The following is a 21,454-nucleotide window of genomic DNA, read 5'->3' as shown; positions in this document are numbered from 1 at the left end:
GATCTCTTGAATTCTGGTGAGAGTGTCTTTGGTGTCTCTAAGGAAGGATGGTAAGGCTCTGACGAAAGGAGATAGAATCTCATCAACGTATATACTAATTCCCTGAGTTAAATTGTCATTACCCGATACGATGGGTCTACCGGGGATAGGCCTGGTATTTTTATGGATCTTAGGTACTGCGTAGAACGTTGATAGTGTTGGTTTAGCATTAAACATAAATTTATATTCGTCCTGCGTAATTAGTTCTTTGGTCTTTGCCTCATTGAGGAGGAGATCCAGTTCCAAAAGAAAGGGTTCAGTGGGATTCCTCTCTAAGATTGTGTAAGTTGCTGTATCGTTTAGTAGTCTGTACACCATGGATGTGTAATCGTCTCTATTTTGGATGACAATATTACCGCCTTTATCAGATGATTTTAGTACGATTTCGTTGTTTTTGCATAATGTTTCTAAGGCGATCTGTTCCTTTTGATTTAGATTGTTCTTAGTTCCATGGTTGTGTATTTTAAGTTTTTTGAGTTCTGCACTAACCAGCCTAACAAAAATATCAATATGTGCAAACTGCGTGAAGGGAGGAGTCATGTGTGATTTTGGTCTTAATGATGAGAAGGGACCTGTGGCTGTATTAACTCTATATTCATTTTCTTTTTCTAGATCTTCCAGAGCCTGCAAAGTTCTCAGCTCAGTATAGTCAAGTTGGTGAGTATTGGTGTTAGTTTTAAAATGTTTGTGTAAAGCTAATTTTCTTGCAAAGAGATGGATATCTTTTGTCCAAGTAAACTCATCGAATGCAAAGGTGGGGGTATAAGATAATCCCTTACTTAGAAGTGTTTTTTGGTGTGGACTTAACTGGACAGATGATAGATTGCAGATTTGTAAGTCATCAGGAGTTTGGTTGCCTTCTTTGGTTATTTTGTTTGGTTCCATGGATTTTGATTTATTCCTAAAAAAGGAAACGCATTTGGGGGGCCTGTTAGAAATGAGCCCGTATTCGTTGCTGCGATAGTGCTTCTCCCTATGGCTTCCACATTGGTCGCTGTTGGGAATGGAGTTGTTGGTATATTTGATGTTGATGGCATGTTTGTTGTTTTGGATGTAGATGCAGAGCGTGTATAGGAGGACACTGAGAAGGGCATAGAGGTGATCGTTTGTTGTCCACCTTGGCCAGAGCATGTTGTGTTGCTTTTGTTTGGAATTGTGTATGTTCTCTTGGAAGGATTGTATTTATTAGTTTTGATTTTGCGTTTAGCTCCTAATCTATTATCGGCTGAGGGTTGTTTTGGTTCATCAGGACCAGAGATGTCTGATTCAGAGAAATCTTCAGGTCTATAGGTACGGTTCTGAGGAGGAGGATTGCGAGTGCGATAGGTGTATGCTTGGCCAGTATCGAAGTCTCTACGGTCCCTTATGTATTTGCGGTGTTTTCTTTCCTTGATTTCTTTTTGAAGATGTTCTATGTTTTTTTGTAGTCTGGTTTCGCAGTCCGCAAAATCTGGCTCAGTGTTGAATGTTTGTATATCACTGATTTCTTTTTCTAATTGTGCACTGATTTTGCCAAAATCTCTTTTTTCAAAGTCAAGCAGGTAGTGTAACATGCGTAGGGAACTTTCAGTCAGTAGCTGTTCCCAACCCTGAGTGAAAGTACTGTCGTTGCGGTATGAGTTAGGGGTAATGTTTATGCGTAGCCCTCTATAAACAATTTTCTGCTGTATGTAAGTTTCTAGACTGGTGATTTCCCAGCATGAGCGGACATATTGTTTGTAAGTTTTTTGTATATCCCTAAATGCTGTTTGTACGTCGCACTTGTGCAACGGTATGTTATCTGTGGAAAATACCAGTGCTGCCTCAGATGATAGATCGTCTGGATTGAGTTTCTTGGAGAGAAAACTCGCCATGCCCCTATGAGGTTTCTGAAATTTCCCTAGAGTTTCCCTGAAGATTGTTTGATTAGAATGGTACAGGTATAGTGGGGTCAAGGATAAAGGGTAATTAACCCAACATTGATTAGAAAAATTGGTAGAGACCCTAGCAGCTGGCAGGGATAATTTTAATGAACGAACAAATAAATGTGCAAGGCACAAGAAAGTCCCAAGTTTCCCAACTGCTATAGAATTAATTAAAATATAACTTTTAATGTTTAAATTAGAAACAAATTGGAAACAAGTTGCAGTGCATAAGGTAAATGGTTGTACAATAGTTTGTGTCAATTAAAATTTTTCCTCAGAGCTGGTTAATCTAACGTTGGAGATCTGATGTATGTTAGGATCTCAGTGTGTCAGGCATGGACGGCAGCTGCAGACTGCTCGGGCAGCCTCTAGTATGACACAGTGATAGAGTTTATTTGTTAGACCAGCAATGATTTTAAAAAAGAAACGCTAGCCCCCCCGACATGTTTCACTGCTTCAGCAGCGTCTTCAGGGGATAATTTCAGGGCTATTACTCGCGCGTTTGATTTCCTCTTCCTTATATAGTGAGAAGACACCTCTTTTATGGTGTGTCATCACCCTGAAACAACCAATAGAGATTGTGAACCGGGACGAGCCTACTCTGTGTTTGACTGGCACAGAGATCGGCCTATCATATGTAGAGGCCGTTGTTCCGGACATGTGGAATACTTAGTGCATGCGCACTACAGTTGAATCAGGTAATAGAATCAGGTAATAGAAATTATGGCTTTCTGGAGATCGTTATTCACAGGGGACCTGGTGGTGATGCCCAAAACTGATACGATACATTGTATATGCAGGTGCATTCTATGTTGCCGGCGAAATCTTAGTTTTTTATCAAGCAATGGAATTGTCTGATAAAATAGGTCATTGGTTCCATGGATATATATATGTCTGTGATACAGACAGAGATGTCATTGTTTAGATCAGACTCTAAGTAGCGACGCTTGCGTGCCTTAGTTAGATCCGGACATAGAATTATGATGTTAAGGGGAACCACTATTATCACTAAAGATGCCGTAATAGACGAGAGAGAAAAAAGGAGTAAATGTGCTCTGTGTTTAGATGCACTGCATCCTATCAGCTGTGTCTACGTTTACTGGCATTCACTGTAGATCCTAGATTTAGAAGTAGTTACATCTAGATGTATATATATTTGTTGGGATGACAGTGAGATATGGCCTGTATTGAGACCACTGCTGTCATCAGAGAATACCGCAGCAGATAGATGCGCTGTATGTACAGTCGCATTACATATTGTCATCTAAATTTAGATTTGCCTGCTGTGATGTTGTTACTGTAAGTCACATCTATATTTACCCACATATGATTGAATTACTATGTGGCAGGTGTATTTTCTAAAGAGAGCCAGAATATGCGCCGTATGTGCCGGCGTGTGAGGTATTGACTACTATGTCATAGTTTCTCATCCTAATATAGTTGCACTGTTTGAGTAACTGTTTAGATGTATATATACATCCACAAACAGTAGTGGTAGTTGAAGTGTTGGCATCGGTGTCCGTGGTGATGACATGTATAGAGGGAGAGGAAAGATGTCCTATTTTAAATTGTACAACGGCGGTGCGTTGTGAGTCTGTTGTCAAAACTGCTTGTTGAGTATGCTGATATATATTGATAATTGTATGTTTTTTGTGTTTTTTTAGAAGTCCTGTATAGCATCCTTTTAGTTAATAGGTAATAGTTAGGGTAAATGTGTGTGGAATTGGTACTAGTGACTGTGGTAGTATAGGTAAGTGGATGTATGGAGAAATTGATAGGGGAAAGCTATGGAGAAAATTCTGAATAGGTTATGGATAAGCTACAGGAAAGCAGCAAATGTGAAACCCTCATTGAGACCATTGGGACTGAGAGAATTAAGTCTGTGTATCCAGCGTGCCTCTTCTTGTAAGAATTTTTTGTCTAGGTTTCCAGATCTTGGACCCAGTTTTACTTGTGCAATACCCCAGAATTTGAGAGTGTTACTATTTCCTTGATGGAAGTATCTAATGTGCCTCGAGAGGGGTGTATCTTCTTGTGTGTTTATTGTACTGATGTGCTTTGAGATCCTTCTTCTTAGTTGTTGGACGGTCTTGCCGATGTAGAGTTTTGGACATGGACAAATGGCGGCATATATAACACCGCTACTCTGGCAGTTTATAAATTGCCTTATAGTATATTGTTTATCGTCTACTGGGTTTTTGAAAATTTTGTTTTTTAACATGTAGGGGCAGAAGGAACATTTGCCACAGGGGTATGATCCTGTGGCAGGTGATGGAAGCCATGTTTGACGAGGAGTAGATATTGTTGTATAGTGGCTGTGCGTAAGATATTCTCGGAGGTTCTTGCCACGTCGATACGTTATACTTGGGCTATTAGAGATTACCTCAGATAGGTCGGGATCTGCCTGCAGAATGGGCCAGTGATTTCGCAATATATTCGATACAAGAGGTGAGCATGCATCAAAGTTTCCAATGCATCTGATCAAAGAGGGATGTTGGTCTTTGTTTTTGACTAGATGTTTATTTCCAAATAGGAGTTCGTCTCTCGAGACTGCTCTAGCTCTAGCGTATGCCCTATGTAAGGTCTTTTTGGGGTATCCTCGAGCCATACATTTTTGAAAGAGGGTATCACATTCTTTTTGAAAAGTTGGTTCGTCAGAGCAGTTTCGCCTTGCCCTAAGGTATTGTCCTATTGGTATCCCTTTTTTTAGGGCCGGTGGATGAAAGCTCCCCCAGTGAAGGAAGCTATTTGTGGCTGTTTCCTTACGATAAATGTCAGTATGGACACTCCCACCAGAGTCCAAGGAGATCTGAAGGTCCAAAAAATTAATTTGATTTGTGTGTATTTGGTGAGTGAAGTGCATTCCTATAGTGTTGTTATTGATAATGTCCATAAAATTAAGAAAAAGTGTCTTGTCACCATCCCAAAAAACTAGTATATCATCTATATACCTGCCCCAAAATAAAATGTGCCTCGTGTAGGAAAGTAAGTCTTCATTGAAAATTATTGTGTCTTCCCACCACCCCAGAAATAAGTTGGCGTATGTGGGTGCGCAGACTGTGCCCATGGCTGTTCCTTTTAGTTGGTGGTAAAATTTACCATTAAAGAGAAAATAATTGTGCGTGAGAAGAAATTGGAGAAGAGAAATAGTGAAGTTATTATGTGCGTGAAACTGTGTTCCTTTTGTGTTCAGAAAGTGCTGAACTGCTTTTAAACCAAGCTCGTGTGTTATATTAGTGTAGAGTGATTCTACATCTATCGTGGCTATTAGTGTAGTGGTGGAGACATTGATCTCTTGAATTCTGGTGAGAGTGTCTTTGGTGTCTCTAAGGAAGGATGGTAAGGCTCTGACGAAAGGAGATAGAATCTCATCAACGTATATACTAATTCCCTGAGTTAAATTGTCATTACCCGATACGATGGGTCTACCGGGGATAGGCCTGGTATTTTTATGGATCTTAGGTACTGCGTAGAACGTTGATAGTGTTGGTTTAGCATTAAACATAAATTTATATTCGTCCTGCGTAATTAGTTCTTTGGTCTTTGCCTCATTGAGGAGGAGATCCAGTTCCAAAAGAAAGGGTTCAGTGGGATTCCTCTCTAAGATTGTGTAAGTTGCTGTATCGTTTAGTAGTCTGTACACCATGGATGTGTAATCGTCTCTATTTTGGATGACAATATTACCGCCTTTATCAGATGATTTTAGTACGATTTCGTTGTTTTTGCATAATGTTTCTAAGGCGATCTGTTCCTTTTGATTTAGATTGTTCTTAGTTCCATGGTTGTGTATTTTAAGTTTTTTGAGTTCTGCACTAACCAGCCTAACAAAAATATCAATATGTGCAAACTGCGTGAAGGGAGGAGTCATGTGTGATTTTGGTCTTAATGATGAGAAGGGACCTGTGGCTGTATTAACTCTATATTCATTTTCTTTTTCTAGATCTTCCAGAGCCTGCAAAGTTCTCAGCTCAGTATAGTCAAGTTGGTGAGTATTGGTGTTAGTTTTAAAATGTTTGTGTAAAGCTAATTTTCTTGCAAAGAGATGGATATCTTTTGTCCAAGTAAACTCATCGAATGCAAAGGTGGGGGTATAAGATAATCCCTTACTTAGAAGTGTTTTTTGGTGTGGACTTAACTGGACAGATGATAGATTGCAGATTTGTAAGTCATCAGGAGTTTGGTTGCCTTCTTTGGTTATTTTGTTTGGTTCCATGGATTTTGATTTATTCCTAAAAAAGGAAACGCATTTGGGGGGCCTGTTAGAAATGAGCCCGTATTCGTTGCTGCGATAGTGCTTCTCCCTATGGCTTCCACATTGGTCTCTGTTGGGAATGGAGTTGTTGGTATATTTGATGTTGATGGCATGTTTGTTGTTTTGGATGTAGATGCAGAGCGTGTATAGGAGGACACTGAGAAGGGCATAGAGGTGATCGTTTGTTGTCCACCTTGGCCAGAGCATGTTGTGTTGCTTTTGTTTGGAATTGTGTATGTTCTCTTGGAAGGATTGTATTTATTAGTTTTGATTTTGCGTTTAGCTCCTAATCTATTATCGGCTGAGGGTTGTTTTGGTTCATCAGGACCAGAGATGTCTGATTCAGAGAAATCTTCAGGTCTATAGGTACGGTTCTGAGGAGGAGGATTGCGAGTGCGATAGGTGTATGCTTGGCCAGTATCGAAGTCTCTACGGTCCCTTATGTATTTGCGGTGTTTTCTTTCCTTGATTTCTTTTTGAAGATGTTCTATGTTTTTTTGTAGTCTGGTTTCGCAGTCCGCAAAATCTGGCTCAGTGTTGAATGTTTGTATATCACTGATTTCTTTTTCTAATTGTGCACTGATTTTGCCAAAATCTCTTTTTTCAAAGTCAAGCAGGTAGTGTAACATGCGTAGGGAACTTTCAGTCAGTAGCTGTTCCCAACCCTGAGTGAAAGTACTGTCGTTGCGGTATGAGTTAGGGGTAATGTTTATGCGTAGCCCTCTATAAACAATTTTCTGCTGTATGTAAGTTTCTAGACTGGTGATTTCCCAGCATGAGCGGACATATTGTTTGTAAGTTTTTTGTATATCCCTAAATGCTGTTTGTACGTCGCACTTGTGCAACGGTATGTTATCTGTGGAAAATACCAGTGCTGCCTCAGATGATAGATCGTCTGGATTGAGTTTCTTGGAGAGAAAACTCGCCATGCCCCTATGAGGTTTCTGAAATTTCCCTAGAGTTTCCCTGAAGATTGTTTGATTAGAATGGTACAGGTATAGTGGGGTCAAGGATAAAGGGTAATTAACCCAACATTGATTAGAAAAATTGGTAGAGACCCTAGCAGCTGGCAGGGATAATTTTAATGAACGAACAAATAAATGTGCAAGGCACAAGAAAGTCCCAAGTTTCCCAACTGCTATAGAATTAATTAAAATATAACTTTTAATGTTTAAATTAGAAACAAATTGGAAACAAGTTGCAGTGCATAAGGTAAATGGTTGTACAATAGTTTGTGTCAATTAAAATTTTTCCTCAGAGCTGGTTAATCTAACGTTGGAGATCTGATGTATGTTAGGATCTCAGTGTGTCAGGCATGGACGGCAGCTGCAGACTGCTCGGGCAGCCTCTAGTATGACACAGTGATAGAGTTTATTTGTTAGACCAGCAATGATTTTAAAAAAGAAACGCTAGCCCCCCCGACATGTTTCACTGCTTCAGCAGCGTCTTCAGGGGATAATTTCAGGGCTATTACTCGCGCGTTTGATTTCCTCTTCCTTATATAGTGAGGAGACACCTCTTTCATGGTGTGTCATCACCCTGAAACAACCAATAGAGATTGTGAACCGGGACGAGCCTACTCTGTGTTTGACTGGCACAGAGATCGGCCTATCATATGTAGAGGCCGTTGTTCCGGACATGTGGAATACTTAGTGCATGCGCACTACAGTTGAATCAGGTAATAGAATCAGGTAATAGAAATTATGGCTTTCTGGAGATCGTTATTCACAGGGGACCTGGTGGTGATGCCCAAAACTGATACGATACATTGTATATGCAGGTGCATTCTATGTTGCCGGCGAAATCTTAGTTTTTTATCAAGCAATGGAATTGTCTGATAAAATAGGTCATTGGTTCCATGGATATATATATGTCTGTGATACAGACAGAGATGTCATTGTTTAGATCAGACTCTAAGTAGCGACGCTTGCGTGCCTTAGTTAGATCCGGACATAGAATTATGATGTTAAGGGGAACCACTATTATCACTAAAGATGCCGTAATAGACGAGAGAGAAAAAAGGAGTAAATGTGCTCTGTGTTTAGATGCACTGCATCCTATCAGCTGTGTCTACGTTTACTGGCATTCACTGTAGATCCTAGATTTAGAAGTAGTTACATCTAGATGTATATATATTTGTTGGGATGACAGTGAGATATGGCCTTTATTGAGACCACTGCTGTCATCAGAGAATACCGCAGCAGATAGATGCGCTGTATGTACAGTCGCATTACATATTGTCATCTAAATTTAGATTTGCCTGCTGTGATGTTGTTACTGTAAGTCACATCTATATTTACCCACATATGATTGAATTACTATGTGGCAGGTGTATTTTCTAAAGAGAGCCAGAATATGCGCCGTATGTGCCGGCGTGTGAGGTATTGACTACTATGTCATAGTTTCTCATCCTAATATAGTTGCACTGTTTGAGTAACTGTTTAGATGTATATATACATCCACAAACAGTAGTGGTAGTTGAAGTGTTGGCATCGGTGTCCATGGTGATGACATGTATAGAGGGAGAGGAAAGATGTCCTATTTTAAATTGTACAACGGCGGTGCGTTGTGAGTCTGTTGTCAAAACTGCTTGTTGAGTATGCTGATATATATTGATAATTGTATGTTTTTTGTGTTTTTTTAGAAGTCCTGTATAGCATCCTTTTAGTTAATAGGTAATAGTTAGGGTAAATGTGTGTGGAATTGGTACTAGTGACTGTGGTAGTATAGGTAAGTGGATGTATGGAGAAATTGATAGGGGAAAGCTATGGAGAAAATTCTGAATAGGTTATGGATAAGCTACAGGAAAGCAGCAAATGTGAAACCCTCATTGAGACCATTGGGACTGAGAGAATTAAGTCTGTGTATCCAGCGTGCCTCTTCTTGTAATAATTTTTTGTCTAGGTTTCCAGATCTTGGACCCAGTTTTACTTGTGCAATACCCCAGAATTTGAGAGTGTTACTATTTCCTTGATGGAAGTATCTAATGTGCCTCGAGAGGGGTGTATCTTCTTGTGTGTTTATTGTACTGATGTGCTTTGAGATCCTTCTTCTTAGTTGTTGGACGGTCTTGCCGATGTAGAGTTTTGGACATGGACAAATGGCGGCATATATAACACCGCTACTCTGGCAGTTTATAAATTGCCTTATAGTATATTGTTTATCGTCTACTGGGTTTTTGAAAATTTTGTTTTTTAACATGTAGGGGCAGAAGGAACATTTGCCACAGGGGTATGATCCTGTGGCAGGTGATGGAAGCCATGTTTGACGAGGAGTAGATATTGTTGTATAGTGGCTGTGCGTAAGATATTCTCGGAGGTTCTTGCCACGTCGATACGTTATACTTGGGCTATTAGAGATTACCTCAGATAGGTCGGGATCTGCCTGCAGAATGGGCCAGTGATTTCGCAATATATTCGATACAAGAGGTGAGCATGCATCAAAGTTTCCAATGCATCTGATCAAAGAGGGATGTTGGTCTTTGTTTTTGACTAGATGTTTATTTCCATTTGGACATAGTTCTCAGTAGGACAACATTTTGGTATGAAGTTATTTTTCAAATTGGGATTATATAATATTCTAATTTTCTGACAGACTAAATTTTGGGTTTTCATGAACTGTTCCCATAATCATCAACATTAAAAGAAAAAACAATGCTGGAAATAGATCCCTCTGTGTGTAATGAATCTATAGAATATATGGAGTTTCAATTTTTGAATTGAATTACTGAAATAAAATTAACTTTTTAATGATATTCTAATTCTTTAAAAAGGGCACAGTGAGGAGCTCATCAGTCATTCAGTATACCATGAGAATATTATAACAGATATTTTTATTTTATTTTTTTATTTCACAAAAAACAAAATACAACAACTAATGCTATTTAACTTATTTTAGTCCCCCTAGAGGACTTGAACCACCGATCATTGAATCACTTGCATGATATACTGCAATACTAATGTATTGCAGTAATTCATGATCCGGACAGTCTCGCTCGCACGCATCTCGCTCTCGTGCGCTTTTTTTAGTTCAAACTTCCTTGGATGATTCATTTCTTATATATCTTCATAGTGGCCAGAGCTGGGCTGGGCTTTTATTTGCTTTTTTTGCAAAATTCCCTGCATATACAAAGACTTAACTAGTGAACCGCAGGTTTAAGCTGGCTGCCCAAAATATCAGGCAGCTGAATGTAGGGTGCCTGGCAGTCGGACTGATGGGGACCCTAGAGAGAAGGCTGTAGTAGTTTTCATTTCTGTGTTTTCAAAGAGAGGCACGGTCTGTATTGGCCCCGGTAGTAGTGAACGATCATATGATCGCCAGGAAGTCAGTAAGATTTGTTCCGGAACAATATGGTATGCTTTCATGAGTCACTGCAGTTATCCCCAATGTTACACTTGTGTGAGAGATTTATCCAATTCATGAGTCCGTGAATATGGTGAACACGGCAAAATACATTCAGCGCAACTCGCTAGGTCTGAGCTGACCGGTCATCTTTACCGCGAGTCCTTATTAATATTGGTCATCCAAATTTAAATAATGTGGTATGACCTTTGGCGTCCGGTGAATCCTTCAGACATGCACAAGCTATTTAGGACCAAATTACATCTATGGATCAGACCTATGACCAAACGGCAGAAGTAAAACAGACCAAGACAGCAGTAGCTTAAAATGTTTAATTTATAAAAACAGAACTTAAAAATATTACAATTAGCTAAAAACGCACTGCAATCCAAGACAGCATGCTAAATAAAAGACATGAGCTCCGTCAGCAGAGGGCACTGTTACTGTTCATATGTAGAGTGGTGCAGGCCCCCTGCTGGTGAGCTGGAGTAATGCCGATTGTGCTCAGCAGAAAAAGAGTTTTCTTTATACCTTATATCAAACGCCCTGAAGGAAAAAGGAAGGGAAATGACTTTATCATGATACTACTATACATCATAATGGAACGTGAGAAGAACACCTGCGTCAATAACCTAATTTAAAAAGGGTTCTCCCAATCCTTAAATTCTTGTCAATCAGATGTTGGGATCCATAGGCGGTCACTATTGAATTGAAGCTTCTAAATCCACCCAATGATGAAATTACACCCCCCACCCCCATAGTTTCACCCAATTCTATCAAGTTGGGGGTGCACAAGTGCAGCCAGCTATCCGGCAGAAGATGGGGACTGTGGCATGCTCATTCTCGCTATTGGTGAGGGTCAAACCCCATTTGATCACTTTTTGACTTAAAGCAAACAACAAATGTCTGAAAAAGAATGATAATATATCGAATAAAGAACGAGACAGAAATAAGACCAGGGTGTCTATAGAAACAAAACGGTGGTTTTGTGGCTTTTAAATCTACTATCTTCTATTCCAGACAAATATACATGATAACCGTGATCTCAAATCCTATAACGTATAATACCGCTGTGTAGTTAAGAGGTAAAAGTGACATTTTCGGAGCTGTGTTGTACCGCCTCTATAAACAACCATTAATCTTACACGCTCTCGCAGGGAACGTGCCAGTGGTGCTCTAAACAAACATTAATAATCGACTTATTGCCAAACAGAATATTGTAAAGCCATCCATAGCAGAAAGGCCTGCAGAAGAAACCTGAGGAGTATGAGCGGTTGTATAAGTAAGTGCACCCTGTAGACAGCAATACAGGACCGCAACGTGTAAAGCAGCGCAGAAGGCGCAGCAAAGTAGCCATGACTGCACATATGGCCATGGATAGGACCGTGCAGCCAATACTAGCCTGTAAGTCAGTGGATATGTACACCGTCTATTCACAGTGATCCTCAGATATCACAAAATAAAACCCAAGCACTAAATCGCATGATCCTCAGTATTCCGTAGTCCCCGCTGCTGATGCGGTCTGGACTAGACGTCCCTGAACAGTGGTGTGGTTTTCTGCAGTCTCTGCACCAGGACGGCATTCTGCAGCCGAGCTTCCTGAATGGTGACCGTCTCATCCAAAAGGTCCCGCAACGGGAAGGAGGTCGCCAGCGTGAAGGGGATCTTCTCTGATTTACAAGGGATGCGCTCTACAAAATTCCTGATATCGCTGATCCTGAAGAAAGAAAGGAGAGGTATGTACAAGAAATCAGTAACTGACATGTCATATGCATATAAAAGGACACTTATTACTGAAACTACAAGTTACAATATTGGGCGTTCGTTTCCTTGTAAACCTTGCTTTATGTCCACACATGCTCGGAGTGAAGATATTTAAAAGCCCAACAAGTAATATGGAGGGCAAGTTTCAAAAATTGCTACTTTGTTTTATATATAAATCATGTAGATAACATGGTAAAAAAAATATTAATATATATATCTATCTATCTAGGCCCCCTGCTGGACAGATCTAGTACTGCTACAGCCAGATGCCACACTGGTCCCCAGCTGTGTGTATTCTGACTCCATGACCAGGCTGTAAGTTGTAGGGCCCTTGAGACAATCTCACTGTATATGTCTGTATTGAACCGGTACTCACACCAAGACACTGTCAGATAGCGTCAACTCAGCTGAAGAGGCACGTGGGAAGTTTCCAGAGAAGTTTATTTTCAGGCTGAAATACTTGTAATGTACACAAACCAGCAGGTGAAAAGATGATATTTTGCCAGAGTTGAGCAGGAGATGACCACACAGTAAGGGAACCATGAGGAAAGACAACTAGGCACAGAAAGAAGGGAGGAGCTATTATCTCAGAGCCTAGCTACAGGGAGATAGCAGGGACAAACTAAATAAAGCAAAGCAACTGCAATAGGAGCATATAACATAACATGACAGTGAATAGAAACCTAAGTCGAGGGACATGACACTCCCCGTCTGAAATCTTTAGATTTCACAATAAAATCAAACTTGAAAGAATGTCCTTGAATAATGTCCAGTAGTGGATCCTGGAACCTGAAAGACAAAAAGAACATGCAAACAATGACAATAGTTATAGTCCAAGTCTGTTGCCGATAGTCCGCAACAGTAGGTATCCGCTTGTACAAGTTCCAAGTAAAAAACCCATCTTCGGATTGGGGAAGCCGCAACTTGCCAACACTTCCACCAACCCACTGTATATTCCAAATGGTAAGGTGTTCCAAATATAACACAGCTAGCAGCCAGCTGGGGGCTGTGTCCTTTATGTGCCTTCTTTCTTTGGAAGAAGAAGAACTAGTTCAGTGATTGGGCGGAAGAAAACTCGCACTGAGCCTCCTTTGGTCACCTTGACCTCTACCTTTCGAGTCTATCCATCATCACTAGGCATAACCTTGGTAACAAGACCCATTGGCCATTCATTGCGATGGGCTTCCTTATCCTTTAGAAGAACGAGGTCACCTTCCTGGAGGTTAGGTCTCGACGTCTGCCATTTGTGATGGCTTTGAAGTATGTGCAAATACTCTGTCTTCCAGCGGTGCCAGAACACGTTGGACAGGTATTGTACCTGTTTCCATTGGCGTCGGTAAATGTCGCTGTGGTCAAAGATTCCCGGAGGGATTGCAGCAGTCCCGATCTTCTGGGTAAGAAGCGTAGCCGGGGTAAGAATAACTGGGGAATCAGGGTCCGAGGATACTGGGACTAGTGGCCTTGCATTGATTATGGCGGACACCTCTGCAAGAAAGGTGACCAAGATCTCATGAGTAAGCAAAGACTTGTGATCCAGCAACATGGAGTCAAGGATTTTGCGTGCAATTCCAATCATGCGTTCCCATGATCCTCCCATGTGAGACGAATGTGGAGGGTTAAACACCCATGTGCACCCATTGTTAGACAAGAAATTGTCTAACTGCAGTTCTTTGCTGGCTCCCACGAAGTTAGTGCCGCAGTCAGACCTCAGTTGCTTGACGGGTCCTCGGATAGAGAAGAATCTTCGGAGGGCATTGATGAAGCAAGAAGAATCCATAGACTCAATCACTTCAATGTGTACTGCTCGGATGCTGAGACATGTAAACAGCACAGCCCACCGTTTGCTGTTTGCGACTCCACCACGGGTCCTTCGTGTAACAACTGACCATGGGCCAAAGACATCCACCCCAACATGAGTAAAGGGCGGTTCCGTACTTAGCCGGTCTGCTGGGAGATTTGCCATTTGTTGTTGATGGTGTCTTCCTCTTAACTTATGACACTTGACACATTTATGGAGCACGGAGGAGATGCATCTCTTCATCCCTACGATCCACAAGCCGGCTGACCTGATGGCACCTTCCGTAAACTGTCTGCCTTGGTGCTGCACTCTTTCATGATGGTGTCGGACCAATAGTGTAGCAATATGATGCCGACCTGGTATAATGACAGGATTTTGTTCCTTGCTACTTAGATCAGATCTCACTATACGGCCGCCCACTCTCAGCAATTTGTGATGATCAAGCACTGGATTCAGTTCAAAGAGTGCACTGCTCTTGGAAAGATTGATACCCTTTGTAATATTGTCAATCTCCTGACTGTATACTTCTTGTTGCACACAACGGGTAATGACTTCTTCAGCATGTTCGATGTCTGCGACAGTAGGGTGTTCTTTACAGATATGCCAGCCATGACACTCTGATGTGTCCTTAGCAAAGCAGTGAGCGATATGAATTAGGTGAGCAACAGCTCGCACAATAGATGACCAATTTGAGAAGCGCTCAAAGCGATGTGACTTCAGCTTCAATTTTGGAATTACAGAAGTGAAGAGCGTGGTATTTGTAGGCCTGATTTCCTTGTCAGACTCGGGATCCACCATCTCATAGGTGGTGTTGGTAGGAATTAAACAGGGATCCTCATACAAGAATCTTGGAGGTGACAACCACATGTCACATAAGCCTGCTGCCGGTTCAGGTCTTGTTCCACGATCAGCTGGGTTAAGGTCAGTGGAGATGTACTGCCACTGCCCAGGAGTAGAAAAACTTCTAATGCGTTCTACTCTGTTGCTGACATATACATAGAATTGTTTTGTTTGGTTGTATATATAACCAAGCACAACTTTACTATCTGTGTAGAAAGCAAATCAATCAATTGCAATGTCCATTTCGTTTTTAATAACTTCAGCAATCTCTACTGCTAGCACAGCTGCACAAAGCTCAAGTCTTGGCACAGAGTGTGCGGGTTTTGTGGTTAGTTTGGCCTTACCCAGGACAAATCCACAGTGAGGCTTGTTGGTTCCTGGGATTCTCAGATAGGCTACTGCAGCTATGGCTTCGATAGACGCATCAGAGAAAATGTGTATTTCTCTTCTGATGGCAGCTGAAAGAGAGCTGGGAACGTAACAACGTGAGACTTGGAGTTGTTCTAATATTTTCAGAGACTCCTTCCATATCTTCCACCTTTGTTGTTTCTCAATAGGCAGAGAAGTGTCCCAGTTCTGGTTAGGGACTCGCAAGGCACTGGGGACCCTTGACGTTGGGTTGCGAGCTTTGCGTATTTTGGCCAAATTAACAACTAATACCCCATGTTTCATGGATATTTCTTACTACGTATACTACACTTTTTTCAGGACGCAGCCGGGTCTTATATGCTGGGAGGGCATGATGTGCTGGCGTTTGGTTTGGAATGCAGAGCAGCCCGCTTTAGCTAACACTAGCGGCGTTACAAATAGGCTGTTATTCGGCAAGATACACCATGCCTGACGACCAGCACATTATCCCTCCACGTATTACACATAGTACTGACACCCCATGTACTATTCACAGCACTGACCTCTATTCATCACATTTACTTATTTATTTATTTATTTATTTTTATTACAGTATTACACAGTTCTGACACTTTCATACATACATATTTATTTTTTACCATCCATTCACACCCTAGCACTACACTGACACTCATTTAGCGCACACCTTTGAGCACTTAGTTCGCCACTCCCCTCAAGACTAGTGGGAGGGGCTATCACTATTTAATGCACACTCCTTCTGCAGCATTCTTTGACCCGTCTGCGTCCTGATGGGAACGGGTTTTCACCCACCCACCTACCTAGTAAGTATGGCCTTTTTTTGTGGTTTTGAAGAGAAGTATCCCAGTCTATGTTCTCGGTGGTAAACTGTCTCAGCAATTTCTTGCCTTGAATGGTGACGGGGGCTATGAAGCCAAGAGGATCATAGATGCTGTTCACAACAGATAAAACTCCTCGCTTGGTAAAAGGTTTGTCACTGGCTGACACTTGGAAGGTGAATGTGTCTTGCTTAAAGGGAATGTGTTGCCAGAAAAACATGTTTTTTTTTAAAAAATTTAACATTTAGTGTGTGGGTGATTAAACATTGTTCAAATTTTTTTATTTTTTTTTGCGAGTCGGGAAATATTATAAATTATTTCTAATTTATAATACTACCCATTTTTGGTCACTAGATGGAGCTAGTTCCCAAAATTGCAGCATTGCAACATTGGGTTAAAAGCCCTCGCTCTAGTGAGCTCTCAGCATCCCCCCTCCTTTATCCTGGCTAGTGCCGGGATAAACGAGGGGTTTGAACGGTGTAACCTCCTACACTGTGTGTCGCCATTTTTTGAGCTAACACACAGCGTAGTAGGTTTACATACAGTAGTAAACACACAAACACGAACATACATTGAAAGCTCTTACCTGCTCCTGCCGCCGCGGCTCCCTCCGGCCCGTCCGCTCCGTTTGCAGCCGCTGGTCCAAGTGCACAAATCCGGAAGCCGCGACCGGAAGTAGTAATATTACTGTCCGGCCGCGACTTCCGGTCCACAGGAAAATGGCGCCGGACGGCGCCAATTTCGAATTGGACTGTGTGGGAGCGGCGCATGCGCAGTTCCCACACAGACGCCGTACACGGAAGTCAATGGGACGGGAGCCGTTCACAGTCCCTATGGGACTGTGGCTGCCGTATTCCATGTCTGTATGTGTCGTTAATCGACACAGACAGAAATGGAACAAAAAATGGCAGCCCCCATAGGGAAGAAAAAGTGTAAAAATAAGAAAAAGTAAAACACAAACACACAAATGAATATAAACGTTTTTAATAAAGCACTAACATCTTTAACATATAAAAAAATAATTTGTGATGACACTATTCCTTTAATGTCCCACAGCAAACCTAGGCTTCGTTGTATAGGAGGAACATCAGAACCAAGATCGAGGTCTTTCAAGTTGGTTGCATGATCTTCAGAGGGGAACGCATTCATTACCTTCTGGCTGTTAGAGATAATCTTGTGAAGTCTGAGATTTGCTACAGACAGCATTGCCTGCGTTCTGGTGAGGAGATCGATTGCCTCTTCACTTGTGGGTAAGGATTTAAGTCCATCATCTACATAGAAGTTCTTCTCAACAAATTGACGAGCATCAGATCCATACCCCTTCTCACCTTCCTGGGCTGTCCTTCTCAATCCATAGATTGCTACAGCAGGAGAGGGGCTGTTGCCGAAGACATGTACCTTCATCCGGTAATCTGTGACCTTGTTGTTGACATCATTGTCTTTGTGCCATAGAAACCTGAGGTAGTTCCTGTTGTCTTCCTTGACAATGAAGCAGTGGAACATTTGCTGGATGTCAGCCATTACTGCAACAGGTTCTTGTCTGAAGCGGATGTGTACTCCTATGAGGTTGTTGTTTAGGTTAGGCCCAGTGAGGAGCAGGTTGTTTAGAGAAACGCCTTCATGCTGAGCGCTGGAATCAAACACCACTCTGATTTGATTAGGCTTGCAAGGGTGAGACACGCCAAAGGATGGAAGGTACCAGCATTCTTCTCCTTCCTTTAGTGGTGGTGCAGGTTCTGCATGATCTCTATCAAATATATTTTGCATGAAGTCTACAAAATGTTTTTCCATCTCTGGTTTCCTCTTTAGGGTGCGTTTTAAAGAGTAAAATCTCGAAACTGCTTGCTGTAGAATGTTTGGTAATTTTGGTCTTGGGGAACGGAAAGGCAAAGGTGCTACCCAGCTGTTAGACTCATCCTGAGCAAATTCTTTGTCCATAACCTTGAGAAATTCTTTATCCTCTCTTGCAAGTGCCAACTTATTGTCTTCACTTGTAGAATTGAACACTGTTGCTCCAAGACTGTCATCCCAGGACAGGAATGTGTTCATATTATCTTGGTGGTCAAGCTGCCACTTACTGTTGTTCAGCTTCTCTTTCACCCAGTAATGGTGTGGGCATGGCTGAAAATAAGTGTTGCGACCATTTGGCAAAATGTGAGTTTTAAATGAGGAAATCTTGGTAGGCTTCTTCATCTTGTCTATACAGACGTTGCCTATGATAACCCAACCTAAATCAAGGCGTTGGGCAAACGGAGCATCATGTGGTCCGTTGATTTGCTGGCGTACCTTATGTACCCTGAGAATGTCTCTACCGAGCAGAAGTAGGATCTCTGCACTCTTGTCAAGGGCTGGTATTTCTTTCGCTATAGCCCTTAGATGAGTGTGATGAAGAGCAGCCTCTGACGTAGGAATCTCATCTTTGTTGGATGGTATCTGGTTGCACTCAACAAGTGTGGGTAAGGGTATCTCCTGATTGTTGAGAGAAGCCACTATAAGTCCACTGGCTCTTCTTCCGGAGACCTCTGTAATGCCACTACAAGTACCCAAGGTGTAAGGGTAAGCATCTCCTTTTAAGTTGAAGAGGTCAAAGAGTTCTGATCTTGCGAGTGAACGGTTGCTCTGATCGTCCAGGATGGTATACACCTTTACGGCCCTTTCCGGTTGACCCTTGGGGTATACGTTGACTAGACATATCTTTGCGCAGGACTTGTCGCAAAGGTCGTCTCCGCAGACTTCTGTGCATGAAGAAGATACAGTAGTAAGATTTGCTGCTTGCTCTGCATTCTCCCCGCCATGATTTATCGCAGGAGTGGAATGTGCAGGTGGTGCAGGACTGAATAGAGATGGATGGAGCGCTTGCACATGGTCCTCGCAGCCGCACTCTATGCATTTAATAGTAGTTTTACAGTCTTTAGCGAAATGTTCAGTAGACGCACAACATCTGTAACATACCCTAAATTTCTTTAGAAGCTCTTTGCGTTCCTGGAGCGGTTTCTTTCTGAAGCCAATGCATTTCTTGAGAGGATGTGGCTTCTTATGAATAGGACATAGGCGATTAGGATTTTCAATCTTTTCACCTTGGTTGTACTTGTCTGGAGCTGATGAGGGTGTGGGAAGGACATCAGTCTTTTTCACTGACACTGGACCTCTGTGGTTTCTATAGTTAGAACGTGGGCTGTCGTACTTAGGATGGGGTGAACCAGGACCACTGGACTCACTGGAGGTAAAGCTTGGGTCATTCTTGGATTCTGCAATGTTCCTGATAAATTCACAGAAGTAAGAAAATGGAGGAAAGGAGACTTGCTTTTCTTTTTTGTATCTCGACCCAAGTGTAGTCCACCTTTCTTGAATATTGTACGGCAGCTTGGAAACTATTGGGTTTACCCCACGAGCTGTGTCTAGGTAACTGAGGCCAGGTAGGTGTGGGTCTGCCTCGGCCAGCAGGAGCTCTAAGAGTAGGTCGCTGAGCTCTTGGAATTTTTCATTGTCTTTGCCAGATATTTTTGGAAAACCTTGCAGCCGTTTAAACAGAGCATTCTCTATGGCTTCAGGACTGCCAAAGCTTTGTTCCAGTCTCTCCCAAGCAGCGATGAGGCCTGCAGTTGGATTCTCGATGTGGACAGATCTCAATCTCTTGACACGTTCTGTAGACTGTGGACCGAGCCACCTGATCAGCAGATCTAGTTCTTCAGCAGCAGTAATGCCAATGTCACTAATAACGGTTCTGAAGGCACATTTCCAGCCCCTGTAGTTCTCAGGCTGGTCGTCGAACCTTGTGAGGCCGGTTTTAGTAAGTTCGCGGCGAACCATGTATCTTGCGAACTCTGTCATGTCAGTTCTCTCTGACTTTGGGCAGAGTATTGCTGGCTGAGTAGTGCTGATAATATTATTTGCGGTGTTCTGGCTAAGAGACATAGGGAAATACGGGTCTGCACAGGCGTTCAATCCAGGAGATAGTTTAAAGTCCATAGGTTTAGCTACACATGGAACTGGAACTATGTGGTTGCCAGGAGTCTGGTGACTTGCTAGCATATTGGATTGCACCTGGGCGTCTGTGTAATGAGCTTGCTGAGGTGCAGGGTTCTGGTGCAATGTGGTATGTGGAGAAAGGTAAGGATGACAAATTGGTAATGCATTGTACTGACCTTGGATGCAGAATGCTGCAGAAGAATCTGTGCCCCGTTGCTCTGGAGAAATATTTGCGCTGTCAGGATCATTAGCAGCAATCACAGGTTCACTGTTTTGGCTTAGTACGTAGTCTCTTGTGCGCTTAAGAGGATCTTCTACCTCCACTTCACATACACTGATGCTGTCTCTTTCACTTCCCCTGGCAGCTTCTTCTAAAACCTTTAACCTTGCCATAGCTGTGGCATGCTCGCATTGTTTGTTTAAAGTTTCTATTTCCGCCTTTTGGCGCGCGGCATCGGCTTCCATATCTGCCTTTTGGCGCGCTGCATCGGCTTCCATATCTGCCTTTTGGCGCGCTGCATCGGCTTCCATATCTGCCTTTTGGCGCGCTGCATCGGCTTCCATATCTGCCTTCTTTTGCGCAAAGACGGCCTGTATTTTAGTAGCCTCTGCTTCAGCCCGCGCTCTTATGAGCTGTTCGCTGAGCGTGGAATATTTTGAAGATCTTGACTTAGAAGATAGTTTTGAACGACTGGTAGACTTAGAAATGCGAGACGACGTTTCCTGTAATTGCGCGATTCTTGCCTCTGTGTTAGACTTAATTTTGCATACTAGGCTGTCTCGTTCCAAATTAAGTTTCTGGAAGCTTTCAAATTCTTCTAAAGAATCCTTTGTATTAAGTTTCTTCAAAATGCCAACATATTCCTGGCTTTTCAGTGAATAATGTTCATATGCTGTACAAAGCTGTTCTAGAGCTCCCTCTAGTGGTGAAACATTGTGAGCAGGCTGTGAGATGGTGGAGATGTGACTCAGCAATCTTTGCCATAAGTTTGAGACAGCAGAAGAAAGTTCATGTTTTGCACCTTCTAGATTCTCTGTAACCTTCCATGTAGGCTTAGCAGAGTGTTTAGCTCTCTCACTGTACTGCAGACTAGGATCCATACTTTCTTCTGACTGTAGGTATGGTTCACCTTGAGAAGACTGTGCAATGTTCTCTTCAGACATGACACCTCACAGACAGGATGTGGATAATACAGAGGTGGGGGTGCTAGCTTGCTAGAAGGGTCTATGCTGTGGGGTCACACACACTGATGATTTCTTCTGCAGGCAGTTGCCTGTCTGTGACTATCTCTGCAGGAGCTGCACACTGACTATACAGCTGGATCTGGCAGATATATTAACC

General features: G+C 42.2%; 2 protein-coding genes across 3 annotated transcripts in view; both read right to left on the bottom strand.

Annotated features, from left to right (window-relative positions):
- LOC142759129 (UBX domain-containing protein 2A-like) overlaps positions 1 to 21,454 on the bottom strand; it is a 162,166-nt gene that overhangs the window by 127,702 nt on the left and 13,010 nt on the right. The window lies entirely within an intron of this gene.
- Positions 10,786 to 21,366, bottom strand: LOC142759128 (uncharacterized). 2 transcript variants are annotated; one of them, XM_075861005.1, is made up of 2 exons: positions 20,289 to 21,366; positions 10,786 to 12,253 (listed from the first exon to the last, which is right to left on the bottom strand). In XM_075861005.1, exons 1-2 carry the CDS (start codon positions 21,274 to 21,276, stop codon positions 12,228 to 12,230), a joined length of 1,014 nt encoding a protein of 337 aa, XP_075717120.1. In that variant the 5' UTR covers positions 21,277 to 21,366; the 3' UTR covers positions 10,786 to 12,227. The 2 variants fall into 2 exon arrangements, 1 of the variants encoding a protein (XP_075717120.1); XR_012883079.1 differs by lacking the exon at positions 20,289 to 21,366 and adding an exon at positions 12,677 to 14,603 and having other exon boundaries at positions 10,788 to 12,253.

The sequence above is a fragment of the Rhinoderma darwinii genome, chromosome 4, assembly GCF_050947455.1.
Source record: "Rhinoderma darwinii isolate aRhiDar2 chromosome 4, aRhiDar2.hap1, whole genome shotgun sequence".
Classification (NCBI taxonomy): Eukaryota; Metazoa; Chordata; class Amphibia; order Anura; family Rhinodermatidae; genus Rhinoderma; species Rhinoderma darwinii.
Note: the sequence above shows the minus strand (reverse complement) of the source record. Positions and strands in the feature narration are given on the sequence as shown.